At 34.4% G+C, this 20,648-nt stretch overlaps 1 protein-coding gene across 2 annotated transcripts in view; it reads left to right on the forward strand.

Annotated features, from left to right (window-relative positions):
• The window catches only part of DPP4 (dipeptidyl peptidase 4), a 109,017-nt gene that overhangs the window by 50,146 nt on the left and 38,223 nt on the right, over positions 1-20,648 (forward strand). For both annotated transcript variants that reach the window (XM_074215848.1, XM_074215849.1), the window contains 5 exons: positions 255-415; positions 2,581-2,693; positions 13,111-13,246; positions 14,559-14,603; positions 20,411-20,518. In XM_074215848.1, the coding sequence (XP_074071949.1) occupies positions 255-415; positions 2,581-2,693; positions 13,111-13,246; positions 14,559-14,603; positions 20,411-20,518 (563 nt within the window). The remainder of the gene's footprint in view (positions 1-254; positions 416-2,580; positions 2,694-13,110; positions 13,247-14,558; positions 14,604-20,410; positions 20,519-20,648) is intronic.

Raw genomic sequence — 20,648 nt, forward strand, 5'->3', positions numbered from 1 at the left:
TTGCAATGGTGACAATGTATAACAGTGGTATAAAATAGCATTATTTTATTTATAAGTTCAAATTCAGAAAATATATCTTACATTTATTTATGTGTATTATTCTGGTTTTAGAAGCCCAGAAAAAGTAAAGTGGTTCATTTAGTTGAACTCTTCTATAATTACTTAAGCTAATGAGAACAATATTTGGGATGCCAAAGCCAATTTATCAGATATTTCTTGTAACTGAAGAATTTATATCTTTTTTTTTCCCCCAGAGGAAATCTTTAGTGATTACTCCGCTCTGTGGTGGTCTCCAGACGGTACTTATCTCGCATATGCCCAATTTAATGATACAGAAGTTCCGATCATGGAATACTCCTTCTATTTTGATGAATCATTTCAGTACCCGAAGACTATTAAGCTTCCATATCCAAAGGTCTGTGTTCTATTCCATATAGTATTTCGGTAATTTGATTAAAAGAGAATGGTTTCCTTTAATCCATTCCTGCTAATGAAAATATTGTCAGTCTCTCTTCAACAGCTTGCTGTGATTACTCTTGCTGAAGTCAACAGCATCTGGCAATTTTAAAGTATTTTTATTATCCCAGGAAAGAGTGTGATTTAAGGTTTTGTAATTTCTCCAAAAACTTTGAGGAATGACAAGCAGAAAAAGATTGGAAAATGTTTTTGAAAGAGAGATGGGGGAAATGGAAATGTTTCAATGAGACATCTCTAAAAGCAAAAGGGGAGAAGCTAATGAAATCAGATGGTCTCAAATGAAGGAAAATGGTAGTTGTAATAGTTTAAATTGGACAATGGGGATGTTGTACATGACTTTTTAAATTGAGTTTAATTTAGGAATGCTACATTTGTCTCTGTAGGAGCTTAGTTTGTCAAGTTCAGGAAGTTGCTCCTATTAGGTCTTGTAGAACATGCCACTAGATACTTAAATATGTGACTGAGAAAGTCTAGGAGAGTGTAAATTTAATTTGCATCTACCCTACAAAGATTATTGAAAATCACAGGAGCCTAAACTCATCTCCCCTCATCTCCCTCCAAGCTAAAACCCAAATTAAATATGAACTCTCATTTCCCCTGGAGGGGAGGGGTGGTATATACATATTCGTATAAGTAAGTAGTAGTCACTTTGAGGTGTGAGAGGGCTACTAGGAAGGGAATGAGCAAGAACTTAATCTAGGAAGGACATGAACCCAGCCTTCAAGGAAGATTAGGATTCTGAGGGTCAGAGGTGAGAGGGAAATGAATGCATTGCTAGGAAAGGGAGACCTATAGCCTGGACAAAGACACAAAAGACAGGAAATGGAAGGTCAGATTTTTTTTTACTTAGAATTTATTTTTGAACTCTACTTTGGTAGATAAGTCTCTCAGGAAGTTGTGACTTCAAATATATTTATGTTATTTTAGCTCCAGATAACTAACTCTAAGTATGGTTCATTATAACAAAAGCTTATTCTTTCTTTCAGAAATTTCTCAGGTGGTTTAGAAAAGGTTTTGGCAGTGGACCAAGAGTGTGAGTCTTGGCTTAGTCATTTATCATTTGTGTGAGCTTGGGAAAGTCACTTAAATATCTCTACTCAGTTTCCTCATTTATAAAATGAGAGGGTTGGACTAGTTGACCCACAGTCTCTCCTAGCTCTATGATTTCATTATTGGTTACTAAGTCTTCGGGCAATGAAGTATGTGTTTCAGGAAAGCTAATTATCCATAATCTGATATTTGATGATAAAAGTATTTGTCAATTAGAGGACAACAGTTATTTGTCAATAACTGAAGTCAATTCAAGAAGCATTTGTTGAAAATTTATTTACTCCATTCATAAATGGGCCATATACACTTTGGGGTGTGGGATGGCAGGGGGTGAGGGGGAATCTCGACTCAACACTTTTCAACCAATTCTTACTTATCAATCAAATCATTCTTCCCACTAAAAAAAAGTGATAAAATGTTCAATCAGTTTGTTTGATTAATTGGTCTCAATCAGAAATTGAGAAATCCTTGGAACTGGAGTCATATTGTATAAGAATCATATTTGGATGGGCTGAGAAAGCTTGGCTACATTAGAAATCACTTCAACTTGAGAAAGCTTGGCTACATTAGAGATCACTTCAACTTCAACCTTATAATTAATACTCTTCATGGGCTGTAAATAAATCATGAACGTTGCCCTTTTTTTTTTGTCAAGGTAGTGGGGTTAAGTGACTTGCCCAAGGTTACACAGTTAGAGAATTATTAAGTGTCTGAGGCTGGATTTGAACTCAGGTCCTCCTGACTCCCCGGGCTGGTGCTCTATCTACTGTGTCACCTGGCTGCCCCAAACGTTGCTTTTTAAAGAATCTTTTATTTTGAATTGACAAGTTCATCTACATGAACATCAAAAGACACAGATGAAAGAATGATTTGTGTCCTTCATGTAAGTGCTTTTACATGTCTGAACAGAAGAAAATATTTGATTTCTCAGAGTGTGATAATCAACTTAGAGACAAACATAAACAATTTTAATATTTAATTTGTGGAATTACTATATGTATTCATGAAATACCACTTTTATTTATGTATTTTTTAAATTGTTTTTTCCCTTAGGCAGGTGCACCAAACCCAACTGTAAAACTATTTGTTGTCGATACAACAACTGTCAACCAAACTACTAATGCAACTTCACTACAGATTGTACCTCCTGCTTCTATATTAATAAGGTAAGGTTGTTGGCCCTAAAACTCTAGACTGTTAAATTGCTTTAGAGTTTCTGAGAAATCATGTTGAGATTTTTCAAATAATAGGTCTGGCAAGGACAAGTTAAAAAAAAAAACGCTGAAATTCCATAGCCAAAGGATGGTTGCAGAATTCATAGTTGATCGTTTATTTGTGAATCTTTATTTCCTTTTGGCAAATTCAGTCAATGTTTTTGTTTGGAACTTATCATCTGTTCTTGAAAACATCTTTCTATAAAACAGTATCTCCGTGATTATAATAAAAACAATTCAAAACCTTAAGGTAACTGAGAGGTGGCAAAGAATCTGAGTTCCAATCTGGTTCAGTCTTAGATGACTTCAGCCAAGTTATTTAGGTGTTCTTAACTTTGCTTTTCTAATTTGTAAAATGGAATAATTGTGACATCTCTCTTAAACTGTTGTCTGGATCAGTTATATTGTTACTATTAGGATTGGAATTAGTAATTAGATTCTGACCCCAACAAGATTCAAGGCAAGCAGAACACAAGTATTGATTTGGCCAATATAGAATATAAGTCTATGAACTCTTTGAGGTTTATACTGTTTCATTTTGACTACAAAGTCTCTTACAATTCCTAATACTGTGTGTCACACATATTAAGTGGAAATTCAATATTGTGTTAAGTTGAGGACTAAGCTACAATTTTTTAAAGATGCAAAGTATAGTTATTCTGGAGGGATTTTTAAAAATTCTGCTATAGACTTTTTATTTCATATTTTCCCCTATTTGTGTCCTCTCTTTAGTTAAATCAACTGTAACACATCTAACCTACAAGTTGTCCTTCAGTTATTAATTCCACTGGCTGATGAGGTATAGCAGAATTTGCCATGTAGATAGGGAAACCCAGTGAATTAATTAAAACCAAATGTTTTTTTTCCCAACACTCCTGGTTTGTCCAAAGACAGATATTTTCCATCAGTTTAAAAAATTGAATTGGTTGGTCCTCTTTCCACCTTTTGGCTAGACATAGCTACATACCATTTGGTATTTCTTATATGCCTTTTGTAAAAGCCTGCTAAATAAACTTGGATTTATTAATCTAAAATTTCAGGGAGAATTTTTTTAAGGGCATCAATGTGTTTGCTTGATGTGGTAAATACAAGCAAAATTGGGCTTACATTCTGTTCCCCTCCTTCTATTAATTAATCTCCCCTTACATTCCTTTATATTGAACCAGTGGTAAAGATTTTCTGGTGTTAGGTCAATTTCAGGAAGCACCTTGTATTTTCAAGATGCTGATCTTTAATTTACTTTTTAGACATATTTCCAGAAGAAGTTTTTTAAAATTGAAAATGCCATGGAAACAAATATATTCTTACAAAAAATTATTCCAAGCACATCACTTGATTGTGCTTAACATCAAGTGAGGATGTCATATTTCCAAAATCACCCAGCTATATTTTGGTACTGTGACATGCTTTATTTTTTGGGCAACATTAAAAGGAGGAGTAGTGCTAAGTTTATTCAGGCAATACTTGCCAGTCAGTAAAACATATCAGTTAAGCACTCTCTGTTATATCACCCAACAAATTCCCCTGAAATATTTCAGAAAAAGAGCATTACATTAACCTTCTCTTCAACCCAATCAATCTAGTATTATAATCAGTTAACTCCAGTCTCTCCTCCCTCCCTTCTTTCTTTTCTCCCTTCCTTCCTCCCCTCTTCCATTGCTTCCTTCCTGCCTTCCTTCCTTCCTGCCTTCCTTCCTTCCTTCCTTCCTTCCTTCCTTCCTTCCTTCCTTCCTTCCTTCCTTCCTTCCTTCCTTCCTCCCTTCCTTTCCTCCCTCCCTTTCTTGTTTTACTTTTTTTTTTTTTTTTGAGATTGCATCTTCTTGCCTTGGGGCCAGACTGGAAGTGCAGAAGCCTCAGGAGCTTTGTCCTTCTCAGTTTAAATGGTTCACCCCTCCTTAGGTACCAGATTTAGTGCAGACACTTAATTGACATAGCTTATTGCATGTCAGAAGTCATATAATCAATTAATTCATTAGCCTTAAACTTAGTAGCAGGGATTACAAGTATATGCACAATGCCTTAACCTCTTTTTGATTTCTTAAGCAATGTAGCTTACTCCAGAACTTTTGTATCTTCCCCCTTCTGCCCCATTTACCCTTCCATGCAGAAAGGCTTAAACCACTATTTGAAACAGACAATGCATGACTTGTAGTATGCAAAAATCACTACTTATTCTAAATTTTAATAAAGTTCAGTAGGTACATTCTTTGATCCTTTGTATTTAATTCTTATAGCTACTAAACTGAAAGCAGTGAATGAGTTAAACTCATCCAATAATTACAAAAAAGACCCAAAAAGGTCTTTGGTCTCTAACTAGTCCAATAGAGTATCTTTATTATAGCACACCCAACAAGTGGTCATTCAGTCTTTGCACAAAGATCTCCAGTGAAGGGGAACTCAGGCTAACTATCCCACTTTTCTGTAGCTTTTTTTATTAGACATTTTTCCTTATACCATGACTAAATTTTCCTCTAATAACTCCCCACTCCATTGTTTCTAGTTCTTTCTCCATCATACTCTCTCCCTTCTCTAATTCATTTTCTATAACACAGCTGCCAAAATAATCTTCCTAAAGCCCAAGTCTTAGGTTAGCTCTGTACTGTGCCTCCAAACCTTCCCCACTCCCCCTCCCCCTTCCTCTCTATTGTGACTCTCTATTGTTTTAAGATGAATACAAAATCACCTATTTTGCATGTAAAGGTTTTTACTTTTTGCACTTAAAGTTTTTCACTTTTTCATCTATTTTGCACTTAAAGCTCCCTTTAGTGCTTTTTCAATTTTCTTCCATATTACCCTCTGCCTAATATTCAAAAATCAGGCTCTACTTATTTATTGTTGTGCATGCATATAGCATCATTTACTGTCCTAAATGCACCTCCTTTGAGGACAGAGGATATTTTACTTTTTCTCTTTGCATCTCTAGCTTTTAGTACTTTATAAATTCTTTTTAAAAAATTTTCATTTATTTATGGCAATGGGGTTGAGTGACTTGCCCATGGTCACACAGCTAGTCAATTATTAAGTGTCTGAGGAGATTTGAACTCAGTTCCTGCTGACTCCAGGGCCAAAGCTCTATCCTCTGTGCCACCTAGCTTCCCCATCTTATAAATTCTTCATAAAAATTTAATGTATAACAGGGAGTGTCTCCCTGTTTTAGGTCATGATAAACTTTGAAAAGTAATTTTATCCAAGTCATCAATAAAAATGTCAAACAGCCTATGAACAAGCAATATTTGATTAATCCGTGCTGTCCTACCCTTTGGCCTGGTCATTTAACCAATTCCAAATCCATCTGCTTAGACTGTCATCTACTTCATTCTTTCCCAGTTACTTTTTTTTTTTTTTTTAGGTTTTTGCAAGGCAAATGGGCTTAAGTGGCTTACCCAAGGCCACACAGCTAGGTAATTATTAAGTGTCTGAGACCAGATTTGAACCCAGGTACTCCTGACTCCAGGGCTGGTGCTTTATCCACTATGCCACCTAGACGCCCCCCAGTTACTTTTTCATAAGAATTTATATCATATTGGCTCTCAGTGATCACTATTTCTTTTTTCTAGGTATTTATTAATTATCTCCTTAATGATATGTTCCAGGCTTGACCTGAATCAAAGTCAAACTTGCTGATCTATAATTATAGATTTCCTTCTCTTCCCTTTCTTGAAAAGTCAGAAATATATGCTCTAATCCCATGAAATCTCTCTCTTTTTCTACAGCCTTTGAAAGATCACTAATAGTTACTTTCAGTTACCCTGAATATGAATATTATAAATTGATAATTCCCAGTGGGAATCTCAAAAGAGGAGGAGGAGAAGGTAGAGAAGGAAGAGTTGTTGTTGTTGGATTCTACATGACCCCATGGGCAAAGATATTGGAGTAATTTAACATTTCCTTCTTAGGGGTGTCTCCTATTTTACAGTTGAGGAGCTGAGACAAACAACCATTAACTGGCTGAATTTGAATTCAGTTCTTCCTGATTACTGTCCCATTGTCCTAACGGCTCACTATACTACCTGACTGTTCTAAAAAAGAGTATACTGGATTAAGGTCTAAGTGGATGCTTCTGAAATCCACTCTTTGGAGAGATGTGGGCTAGATGATAGTATAATTAGATGGATTCAGAATTTTTTGAATGGCTAGGCCAAAGATTAGGTCCTAATGATTTAATACCAACTTTGAAAGAACTCTCTTATGTTTTGAATATGGATAGTGCTTTTGGATAAGCATGCTTTTGATTAGGGCTGTTACTGACACATAGACTGAAGATGTTCATTGAAATGATGTTGCAGCATTTCTGACTCATCTTTCTGGCTTAGCTGTGAAGTTTAGTCAGGTACTAGAACTGCCCGGAAAAAGATGGAAGAGAGGTGTAGAGGTCCCGGGGATATTCAGTGATCTTATTGTCCATTATACCACCATTATGTAAGGATCAAAGACTACAAGTAGTGGCCCTTTATCCTTTCAACAAATACTCCTAACACACATTTGTGTATTACACTAAGATTTTCAGAATATACTTCTTTCCTTTGAGGTAGATAATAAAAATATCCCTTTTTAAGAAGAAAAAGTGTTAATTCAATTAACTTGTTCCTACTGCTATAGCCTGTCAGTGCCTGGGGCACCATTTAAACCTTACGTAAGGTTATAACTCTATCTTATACATCATACTGCCATTTGCTAATACACTTCTCACCCTCTTTGTAAACTTAGTCGATAGACCCTAGAGATGGAAGGTATCATGGGAATTACCTAATCTAACTTCATAATTATAAAGATGAAGAGATAGGTTCAAGCTTTAGGGACACATAGAGGAACTGGGGTCAAAAAAATAAAAAAAAAATGGAGGGCATAATAATTCAGAGGTTGACAATTTCCATTGACGACTTATTGGATTAGTCAACTGACAATTTGCTGTTACTTGTTTGGGTCTTATGTCTCTATAAATTAATAGTTATAATTCATTTTAGAAAAAGCTAGGATGTAAAAAATCAGATTTACATAAAAAGTAATTTAGGAAATTGATATAAAAGCAATTGATGTGAAAAGTATCTGGCAGCAATGACTTTTTTGGCTTATCAAAGTTTCATAGCATTTACAGAAACAAAATTGCTTTTGTGCATTAAATATGCATATGAAACATCATATTAGACATTTAATGGAAAAATCTCTTTCTATAAAATGAAGTATAGTCAGTATAGCAACAGCAGCAAAGCAATGTTAGTTGTTAGGAAGAAAAAAGGAATAATGGTTCCCAAGACCTTTGAATTTCCATTACCTGGAATGCACTTTCTCATCAGTCTGTCTTTCATATTCATTCTCTTCCTTCAAGGCACAGCTCAGGAAAATATATTTTCTGTGATTTGATATGATCCTCTTTTCCTATTGTCATATTCCTTTCTGCCTAAGGTTGTATCTCCTTAAATTTTCCTAGAGTACTTTGTCTTCCTCTCTAGACTATTTTATATATTTATCTATGTCTATATTGTAAACTTCTCTCCTAACATAAGCATGTTATAGGCCTTGACTATCACCTTGAGCATCTTTGAATCTCTTATCTAGCATGCTATCTTGCAAATGGATAGTACTTAGACAAAATGTTTATTGAGTTGAATTGAATATATTGACCTTGGAAAGGTATATATGGTCATTTGCTTGTGTCATAGGGATCTGTTTCAGCCATAGTCTTTAGTATTTTAAAGTTATCCAAGGCTCATGTGTATGCAAGACAGACCAAGTTTTCCCCAGATGGGGCAAATACTTAACTTTCATTACTAATTCTTTTTCTTTCTGAATTTCGTTCTCTTTTGTTCATTTTCTTTTTTTTAGTCTGAAAATATGTTTAGTTAAGGGTCTGCTTATTAGCACTATTTGTTTGATATATTCCCCCTACCCCCGAATTGAATCAAAGAGTTTCAGTAAAACATACAATTGGACCCTTTTGCATCTTTATTGTGACCAGTAGAACTTTAAGACATCCTAGGATCTTCTTATCTTGCTTTATGAATAAATTTCATACACCCATTCTGCTTCTCCTTAATTGAACTTGAAGTATTCTTTTAAGCAGATATAATGGTTGTTATTATATCATTAGGTCCTTGTGTACAGAGCTCATTCTTTACTCTGGAGAACTATGAAGAAAGTAAAAAAATCTGAAGTTCATTGAATTCAGAATACAAATAAACTGGAAAGACTCCTAGAGCATTTGATTGATATATTTCACTTTCCAACTTATTTGTGTTTTAGAAGGGGAGAGCTTAATTTTTTAGTTAAATCAGTTTTTGATTTAAAAAAAAAGGCTTTGATTAAATAATGGTTTCTTTAATTTAGATGGTGCACTTCTTTAATACTTAATTCCAGGGGTGGCTAGGTGGTGTAGTGGATAAAGCACCGGCCTTGGAGTCAGGAGTACTTGGGTTCAAATCCGGTCTCAGACACTTAATAAATACCTAGCTCTGTGGCCTTGGGCAAGCCACTTAACCCCGTTTGCCTTGCAAAAACCTAACAAAAAAACAAAAAAAAATACTTAATTCCAAAGGTTTGTGACAAATGGCAACTCCTTGATCCACAAAAATGCATTGTTTGTGGTCAGCTTTATATTGATGAGTCTTTATAGTCATAAATAAAACTGGTTCTTGAACATAACTATAAAAGATGTTGCAAAGACTGAATTTTCTATGACTTGCTTGAACTTGAACTCTTGAACACTCAGACTGAAGCATTGGAACAGGACTTAAGAGAAGAAACTAGCACAAAGAGCCTCCACACCACCATTTTTTTCTCCCTCTATATTCTCCTAGTGCTTTTGGAAATAGATAGCTATATGGATGCATGGATGGACTTGGGGTAGCTTTGACCACACAGAGGATAGTCATGCTGCAGAAGATTATTTACCTCAAGCTTTAGTTTTATAACAGTTGATTTTTGGTTGTTGTTTTTTATTTAAAAATATTCATGGGGTCCTTTGCAGGACTTTCAAGATGATTATAAATTAATCAGAAATTTGATTCAACAGATAACTAATAAGCCTCTATTATATACAAAACATTTAGCTACAAATTGGGGATAGAAAAAATAGTAATTAAAGAATCCATGCCTTCCATGTTTACTGGGAAGACATCATTCTAAGGCAGCTTGCAAAAGGAGAGAGGGAAAGCCGAGGTAGTGGGGCTTAGAAGAAGTCCATGTAAGAAGAGGTACTTGAACTGAACCATGTGAAGCTCCAGCTTCTAAAACATAAAATTGAGGAGAAACTAAATTCTAGGCATGGGGGACAGATTGTACAAAAGTATAGAGATGATGGTAGGGAGCAAAATGTGAGTCAGTTTGCCTAAAGGTAAGAGTTCATAAAAAGGGAGTAATTTGGAATGTTCAGAAAGATAACTTGAGATTAGGTTGTGGAGAGATTCAAGCTAGGCTGAGGAATTTTTATTTTGTCCTAGAGGCAATAGGGAACCACTGGTTATCTATTTTATTTTATTTTATTTTATTTTATTAGAGTTATACCTTAAGAAGATGGTTTTTAGCAACTTGTGGAAGATATTTTAGACAAGAAAGGGAATGGAATGGAAAAAGTCAATTAGCAGTCTATTGAAATAGCCTTGATTGAACTGTAATAAGGGCTTAAACCAAGGTGGTGGTACTGTCAAAGAGAAAATGGATAGGAAAGATGTAGAGGTTACATTGAGAAAACTTTTCCATTGATTTTTTATAAATATATATGATTAGGGAGAGAGAAGAGTCAAGGATGACTTCAGGTTGTGAACATGGATGACAAGAAGGATGATAATGTCCTTAATGGAAATAGAGAAATTTAAAAGAGAATAGAATTTTGGGTAAAAGATAATGAGTTCCATTTTGGACCTGTTGAATTTGAGATATGCCTAAGGCATATCTAGATAATCTATCACATATTACAGAATGTGAGACTGGAGTTCAGGAGAGAAGTTATTGCTGAATATATGGATTAGAGAATTGTCTTTGTAGTGAGGATATTTCAAACCTATGGGAGCTAGTGATATCACCAAAAGAAAAAAATGTTGAGAAACAAGAAAAGAGGATCTGGGACAGAGGATTGATGGGGGACAGCCATCCTTGGGTGGGGGGAGTGTGGTTGACAGTTGTGTATAGCTACACAAGGGTCAAAGAGAATGAAGATTAAGAAAAGCTAATTAGATTTAGCAGATTAGAAATATGATCTGGGCACAAATGTCTACAATACAAGGCAATATGTTAAAGTGTTTTATTGGCAGCACAAGATAAGACCATCTCAAATAAAATAATGAATGTGACTTGCTTTATAAGTCATAAAGCATTATGTAAATGTCAACCCTCTCCATCTGCAAAAATCCTTTTTTAGTTTAGGTATCAGCTTGTAGGCCTGGTGTTAGAAGGGACCTCAGATGCCATCTATTGTTTGAAAAGACTTGCTTTAAGACAATGCAGGTAGTAAGCAATAAGAGATGAAGCCAGAATCTTGACTTCAGAATCATCTCTCATTTCATGCAGTTATTGTCACAAGACTAGCTTGAATAGTTATTTCCTATGATACATATTTTTAAACCTCTCTCATGCACTCACCACAAGCAAATTTGTATTGTTTTTTCACTTTTCTTATTTTCCGAGTTCAATGAAGAATTTCCTGAGAATAGTGACCATGCATTTTTTTTTAATCTTTGCATTTTGCTCATTACATAGCAGTGCTTTACATATACTGCAGTCATTTTTGGATAAATATTTGTGGATATTGAATTTTTAAATATGCAAAAGCAAGAAGAGTAAATTTCAACTGATGTGATTAGGAAAATCATTGTATAGGTGATGATGTTTATTTTGGAACAAAATGGATAAGCAAGGGTTTTATAGGTGATGGCATGATCAGAGTGGGAAGGGATGGGGAAGAGTAAGATATGGAGAAATGGCTTAAAGGCATTCCATTTGAGGATAATTTTTTGAAATCATATCTTCCTGATTCTGAGGATCTCATCCACTTAGTATTTTTCCGAGTGAGTAGAGAACTTAATTAGCTGACAGAGGCACAGGTATGATTAGTTTGTTAAGAGTTCAGTAGAAGATTTTCTTAATTAGAACTAGATTTTTCCTGTTTGGAGAGGGTAGGGTCAGATCAGATTGAGGAAGACATAATCCATAGCCAGAGGAGTTTGGATCTTATATTTTCCTCAATAGGTTGCTATTTAAGATTTTGAACAGAAGAATGATATGATACCATATGTGGAAAATGTTAATCTGACAATTATGCCAAATTTGGGTCATACAAGTGACAAATTATATAAATGAGGCAGTGTGCCCTAGTGCAGAGGTGTCAAAGAAATCCATTACTCATAACACTCCTGAGAGTGACCTGAACCACATTAAAATGTAATTGTGATTCAACCAAAAAAAATTAAGCGTAGATAATATTAAATTATAAAACTGAGTCATTATGTAGGTTTATTGACCCTCTTTCCAGTTAATAGACCACCAGCTTCAAAGCCAAGAAAGACTGATATTTGGCGGTGGTTTAAGGATCTGAGAGATCCTGGCTACACATGCTACTTTAACCTCTCAGTACTTTAGGCAACCATTCACAACTATCTCCTTGATAAAAAGAAAATCCTAGGTCTAAGAAAGAAACTACTGATTTGATACATTTTGCTTTAAGCAAAATAATTTGAAAAAAATCCATTTTACTGTGGGCTAATTAAAGAACTGGTTTTTCTATATGTGTGTTTATATGTAAGTGTATCTTCAAGTGTATGTATTTATATTTGCATGTTGGAGACAGGGTGACTAGCCTAGTTTTTGTATCAGTTATTTAAGTTTGTAGTGGCTTTATACAGTTTATGTTTTGACTTGGTGAAGAACATTTTTATATCCTTGTTTTTCATCATTTGCAGATTTTTAATTTATTTTTTCATTTTGGAAACAGTTGAGAAAATATCTGCACATATCTTTGATATGAAGAATACATACAAAAACATTTTTAATTGTCTATAAAAATCCTTGGTCTATGTATCTAATCAACAAATTCACCCTCAGGGCAGCAAGGAAGAAATGGAAAATGTAATTCTTTGCTCCACACTCTTTTACCAGAGATAGGCTAAGGTGTAGTAGTTAAGAATCCCCAATCTTTTTGGTTATGTTAATTGTTTGCTTTATCTCTAAGATAATAGTTTGGTTTCCAAAGCTTTCTTTCATTATCCAAAATTAAGTATATTTTAAGCTTTGGAGAAAAGGTACATATTATTGGACTAAGTGATTTTGACAAGCAAATAAAATCTTCACAGTATGGTTCATTACTTATATGTGTATGAAGTAAAATTTTCATGGGCTAAGGAATTATGAAGAGCTAAACTTTATCTTTCTTTGTCTCTAGTGATCATTACTTGAGTGATGTGACATGGGTGAATAATGAAAGGATTTCTCTTCAGTGGCTCAGAAGGATTCAGAATTATTCAGTCATGGATATTTGTGACTTTGACAGAGCTAATAATAGATGGAACTGTTTAGTGGTAAGAGAGAATGGAGATAACCTCTTAGTAAAACTTGAATGACAAATTAAGTGGAGAGACTTTATTAGGAAACATAAATCAATAAAGAATTTTGAAGATATGATCATTTTTTATTTTATTTTTTGCAAGGCAGTGGGGTTAAGTGGCTTGCCCGAGGCCACACAGCTAGGTAATTATTAAGTGTTTGAGGTCAGATTTGAACTCAGGTACTCTGACTCCAGGGCCGGTATTCTATCCACTGCGCCACCTAGCTTCCCCATTGAAGGTATAATCTTAAAAAAAGATAAACTGTATAATAGAACAATGAATTAATTTTATTTTTATATCATAAGTTTCAACTTTGTAGTTTTCAAATTTGTTATTTATTAGTTTCATTGCTTGAATTCTAGAAGGCTACAGTTGGTAGAGGTGATTTACGTCTTCTAAGAAGAGAACCTTAATAGACTTCAGAAATTGAATAAAACTGATAATTATTAGACAACACAGTATAAAATTATCTGAAAAGGTTTAGCTATAATGCTATATAAACTATCAGTTCCTGATTATTTAGTTTAGTCCCATGATCCTTAAAATGTTCAAGACCATTCTGATTTTTTTAGCCATGTTTCTCCTTTAAGTGGCCCATAGGCAATATTGTGGGGAGGAAATTATGAGGAACTATGATTGTATTTTGCTGTGTTTGAAATTTCATTGGACTGTAGGGACATGTATTTGGCTAAAAGCTGATCTCATGTTCTTCTCTCATTTTCCATTGACAAGAATTCATTGGAAAAGTTTCCATTATCACTACTAATAGGTTTGTTATGAGCCCTCCCTCAGTTTAAGATATCCGTGATAAAAATTAAAAAAAAAACCCCCAAAAAACATTTTTAGCTTAGAAGGCATTCCATTTGGATTTGGTCCTTTCAGTAGCTTGTCCATCCCTGAATGCAGATAATATCTAGAAGTTCTTGGCTTAGTAGAGATAGTTTTCATTTTTTTCTTGCTCCTTTTATTCTTGTTCACCTCAGAGCAATAATTTGAACCTGATATTAGCCATAGAATAACATTTGTTTCTTTTCTTTTTTTTGATGAATATTTTATTTTTTACCCATTTACATGTAAAAACAACTTTTTACTAGTCATTTTTAAAATTTTGAGTTCCAAATTATCTCCCTCCCTCTTTGAGATAGTAATGATATATAAGCATATGATATGTTTTACATATGTATACATATATAAAATACAATAATTTAAAACATATTTCCATATTAGTCATACTGTAGATTTTCTTAGCAGTATTACAAATATCTTCTTTTATTTTCCTCTCCAGAATCGACAGAAGATTGAAATGAGTGCTACTGGTTGGGTTGGAAGAGTAAGTGCTTAAAATTTGTGGAGTTCTATTAGATATTTAAAATGGTTTCATCTGTAGACATTTGATAAAAACTCTTCAAATTCAGGAAGTATTTGTTAAATATTTGCTATGGATAAGACTTCTAGATTATGAGTTTAAGGATGACTACTTTATAATCTAGAGAAAAGAGGATGAGAGAGAGAGGAGGAATTAGGCAATACATGTATCCATGTTAGCATAGTAATAAGGGAGAGTATGACACGAAGAGACCTGGGAAAAATATGAGATATTTGATTAGCAAATGATAGCTTTTAGCATGATGGGAAGTGAATCTGGGAAAGCTTAATGAAGGAGCATTTAAGTTGGACTTTTGAAGTAATGGAGGGACTTCAGATGAAGTTGGGAATGGGGAAATCATTCAACATATGGAGATAAGTAATACAGAGAGAAAGGAAAGAATATAATGAGAAAGGAGATAGAGCATAGTACTATTTATCTGTATCATAGAATATATGGAGAAGGTAAATTGAGATAAGACTTGAAAGACATTTTATTGCTGTGTTGTGAAATTTAATATAAAAAGTATATATTTATATTCTATTTGAGAGGTGAGAGGGAATCATGTAAGGGTCATTTAAAAACATTATGGTCAATGTTGTATATTAGGAAGATTATTTGGGCAAGGAATATATAATGAAATGGAAAAGGTATGTATTTATGGCACAAAGAACAATTTGAGTGAATAGAAGATCTGAACAAGAATTATTGAAATGGGATGAATGGAGAGACAGAAGCAGAATTTGTTGATTAATAATAGAGGTGAAAGAGAATCTAAAGGTCTGAGTCTTAGTGATTAAGAATTCAGATTAGTAATTAAAGAGGGGGTTGTTAGGAGTTAACCAGAGTTAAGTATTAATATGGTTATGAATGTTGGAATGTAAAGAGGTCAACGGAATTCAAGAGTGGAAGGGAGAACATTGCTGACATATTTGAGTAAAAGATTGTGAGTGGGTAAAGAGGCCAGAAAAAAGGTTGATAGTTTGAGAGAATGGGAATCTAAACTTAATGTGAGAAAAGTTGGGGAAATGGGAGAGATAGAAGTGCTGCAGAACACTGTTCAGATGCAGAATTTTAGATTTTCTGGAAGTCTGATCCAGATTTTCAGATTTGTTTGTACTTTTGAAGTTGAATAATTTTGAGTGACATTTTAAGGTGTGACTATTGTAGTTAATGGTTAAAGTGAATATGGATAAGGTTAGTAGGCTTTAAATTCAAAAAGTGGGTGTTAGAAGGATTAGCATCATGAGTATTGGGATAACTCAGGTTAATGGCATAAAAGAGTATGATGCATTTATTTGGAACCTACAAACCAGGAACCAAAGTCCAAAATAAGGTGATTGAGGAGAATCTCAGTAAATATCAATGATAAGAATTGAGAGAGGGAAGAATGAACTTCCTGGAGGATCTTTGAAGCAAATGGCATGAGTAACCTAGGAGTATACCAAATCTTTCCTCATAGTTCCTGGGGCAGGGATGAAGATTAGTGAGAAATTGCTAAAAGAAGGTTTCAAATAATTCAGGGAAAGTGAATCTCAGGAAAAAGATTTGAATATAATCATATATTTGTATAATTATATTTAGTATAAACATTAATGTATATTTTATTTCTCAACAACTGAAGGTATTGTGAATATAGATTTGTTTTGGGGTTAATATATGAAGTTTAAAAAAAGGAAGAGGGAACATGTTGGGGGGAAAATGAAAAAATTTGTTGTAAAGGTTAGCAAAATAAGACATATGGGATAAAAAATAATAGAAATATAGAATCTCCTTCCAGTCTCCCATGTTCAAAATCTTAAGTATTATTCTCAACTTTTTTCACTCTTTCTTCCTATTTCTAATCTGTTGGCAAATCTTGGCAAGTTTACCTTCATAACATATTTTATATGTCTTCCTCCCCCATCCCACCCCCTTCTCTCTTCTCATACTAGTGCAGACCTCTCATCACCTCATGCCTTAATTTTTGCAGTCATCTTCTGGGTGTTCTCTCTACCTCTCCTCTCCAGTCTATTCAGATGTAAGATTTAGCTCCCCACAGGACAGATCTGACCATGTCAACTACCTATTAATTAAGTAAATACTACTAATTCATTATTGCTTCCAAGATAGATAAAAATCTGATATTTGGCTTTTAAACTTCTTCATAACCTATCTTCCTCTTTCTTGCATCTCACTTCTCTCCATGTACCCTGGATTCAGTGATACTGATTTCCTTGGGCTTTTTATCTTTCAACACACTCTTCATCCTATCTCTGGGCATTTTCACTGGCTGCTTCTCATATCTGAAATTCTGTCTCTCTCTCTCTCTCTCTCTCTCTCTCTCTCCTGGCTTCCCTGGCATTCTTCAAAATGCCTCTCCTAATTCCCCCTTAATATTAGTGCTTTCTCTATATATTTGTTGGCATACAGTAATGCATGTAATCTCCCCATTAGCCCATGACAAGAGGCCGAATTTTTTGTTGTTTTGTTTTCCCTTTGTATCCCAGCACTTAACAGTATGTCTGGCACATAGCAGGCATCTAATAAATGTTTGTGGATTTGACTTGATTTTCAGAGTTGAAAAGAACATTTTATGTTGTTATAGGATCAGAAATTCCCTCTAAATCTTCATCATCAATTAGATCATCTAGCTTCTTCTAGAAGACCTCCATTACTTTAGGAGGTAACCCAATCTACTTTTGAACAACTTTGATTATTGGAGAATATTTCTGTTTCAAAATTTGATTCTCTGCAATTTCCACCTATTCTTTCTAGTCCTATCTAGGGCCAAGCAAAACAAATTTTAATTGCTCATCTACTGTTATGACACTTCTTCAAGTACTTGAAAAGAGATATTATGTATCCTTTACTTTTTCTTGTTTTTTGTTTTTTGTTTTGGCAGGCTAACTGTTCTAAGTTCCTTCACATGATTCTTATAACTTCACATCCCCCCTCTAATCTGGGTCATATTTCTTTAGTTGGACTCCATCATGTCTATACTTCTCCTAATTTATGGTAACCACAACTAAATGCAGTATTCCAAATGATCTGATCAAGACAGAGTAGAAAAGGATCATCATTTCCTTCACCTGAAGATTTTGCTTCTATAAACACAGCCTTAGTATAACAGGCTTGGGCATTCTCAGATCTTTCCTCCTATATTATACACTTTTACAGTTGTTGGTTTTTTCCCCCCATACAAAAGTAGGCATTTTCATTTGGTGCAGACTGACATTAGAGTCAAGAGGACTGGAGTTCAAATGTGACCTTAGACACTTGACATTTACTAGCTGTGTGATCTTGGGCAAGTCATTTAACTCTGCATTGTATCTAGGGCCTTCTCCAATCATTCTGATTTAGAAGTGACCACCCGACCCAGTTGGCATTGGAACAGAAAGTGAGACTGGTGATTTAGCACAGCCTTCCTCACACAAATCCAAATCATGTGCTTGTCATGGCATCACATCCCTGATGTCATGATCTTCTTTGAGAAGGAAGGACAGCCATCATCATCAGGCATTTTCATTTATTTCTATGAAATTTTAGTCATTTTAGATTGAGTCCTATGTTTTAATTTATCGAGAAATTTTCAGGCCACTGGTTAATTACTGAAAATGAATGACCATTATCTTTTTCAGCTTTGTGCTAGTTTCTCTTCTTATAGATATATCATCTGTGTTTTCATCTAAATTGTTGATAAGAATGTTCCATAAGATTAAGTATATATTCCTAGTCTGGTCACTTGGAAACTTCTTCATTTTTGAAATTGATCCATTATTCACTATTTCTTTGGGTCCAGAAAACCAATTCAAAATCAGTCTGAGCTCTTCTTCATTCTGTATTTTCTGTCTTGTCCATTAGTATTTCTTAATAGCTTATAAATATGAAATGCCTTGCTGCACTGTAATATACTACATCAAAACATTAATCTCTTCTTTCAGTCTAGTAATCCTATCAGTGGTAAAGAAGCAACCATATAGGCAGAACAGAAGGAATTCTAAGATATAAGAGAGCTGGCAACTCATTTCAAGTTAGATGTTTCAGTTACAGATCATTCACCTACCCACTGTCAGTACTGAGGGTCATTATGTCCAAGGAAGTCTGATTCTGTCCAACAGAATGTAATATCACATCTAACCCTTTCCCCACAGCACCTGAAGGTACACATGGGAATGTACCTTTGAAAGAAATACTCGTTATTATTTGATTTCACATTTTACTAAGCACTTAGAAACATTCTAGGAAAGTGTATGGATTTTTCCCCCCACATTTATCTCATTGCCATTGCATTACAGAAGTTCTTGTAAAGGAACTGCATTGTGACAGCTATGGAATAGAAAGATGCACCATACTGTTTTATATGGTAAACAAATGATTTCATGTCGTTTTTTTTTCTTGTAATCATTTACTTATGTCAGTTTTAAGAAAAAAATGTTATCTGGACGGATTCACATTTTTTTTTTTAATTCAAAGGGTGATGCTAGTCCTAATTTGAGGGAATCCTGACTTGCTTTCTTCGGGGAATTGGCCTCTGAGAAACCTAAAGCATTTAAAATTCCTCCAGGCACTGATTGGACAGAGGGGAGAGGTTTGCCAACATGAAAAGTGGTTTCCTCCATGGCAAGAGACATGCTACACTTCCTCACGACTCCTTGAAAAAAATATGTTTTTTCCTCTCTGTATTTAACCAGACAGATGCCACTTTTCACACATTTCTACTAGGCACAACTCCATCCAGGGGAAACAGGGAAATGTATTAAAAAGATAAGGCTGTGAACACAGGTCTAGAGAGGGGAATGTGTTTCAGAGTTCCATAATGAGAACACCGAGTGTACTGCACATTCCAGCTTGCTCCAGAAATGAATTCACTTTGAATCACTCAATAGAAGAGGAAAGCATTTTTCTTCTTTTCCTCAAATCAGGAGAATTGTAAGATGGAACATCAAAGATGAAATAAATCTTCAGTTTAAAAAGTGGGTCATCTCCTACCTGCTGTCAAATGCTTCGTAGAAATCAAAGTCTTATAGCTGACATTTTTTACTAGCTTGATGGGAGGCCTGCTTCAATTTAATTAATGTGCTTATCTATTTCTCAGTTTTTGTTGTAGGAATATGGGAATTTTCCTTCCATAGAACTGTGATTTCTATTATTAAATATAGTTAGAAAACAAAAAGACCTTAACATGAAAACGGCAGATGCAAGAATGTATATACTTTTTACAGTGCACAGCACTCTATGCCTTTCTGTATCTGATCCAAAGCAAGATTGAAGAATTCATATTTTGCTTTTTTTCATTAAGAAAACAGTGCTTAGAATGATGGGAAAACTGTCCACTCAGTCTCCTCTCTCACTTGTTCTGCCAGAAAGCTCTAACACCAAACATCATCAACCTGAAAATTCTAACTTTTTTAATTAAAGAAATAGGCAAGAATGTTTTAGCTGTATTTGTAAGACACATAGTTGTGACAGTGGGACAGTCCTTATTGAAAATGAAAAGAGAACATATTTTGTTTACTTAAGGTCAACAGTAATAGAATTACCCTTGTGAAGGAAAAATAGATGTCTTCATTTGGTATCTATGTAAGTACCACTTATTAATAGACCTTTTAGTATTTACTATACAGGTACTGGGCCAGACTTAGAATCAGAGAATTTTAGATTTTGAACTCAAAAAGATCTCTTTGATTATCTAGTTTGACCTACTTATTTTCCAGCCAAGGAAACTAAAATGAAGTGACTAAACCAAAGTCTATTTTTTTAACCTTTTAAAAAAAACCTCTCTTTTTTAGTTTAGACCTGCGGAACCTCATTTTACATCAGATGGTAATAGCTTCTACAAGATTATCAGCAATAAGAATGGCTATAAACACATTTGTCATTTTAATGTTGACACAAAGGTGAGTATACTTTACTAACATTTCAAACTTGGATTCTTAGGGCCAAAATAATATCTTTGGCAAAAAGGAAATTGATAGTTGCATAATCATATGATACATTTGATAAATACATACAGATTGAACAGATCTA

Source organism: Macrotis lagotis, chromosome 1 (assembly GCF_037893015.1).
Source record: "Macrotis lagotis isolate mMagLag1 chromosome 1, bilby.v1.9.chrom.fasta, whole genome shotgun sequence".
Taxonomy (NCBI): Eukaryota; Metazoa; Chordata; class Mammalia; order Peramelemorphia; family Peramelidae; genus Macrotis; species Macrotis lagotis.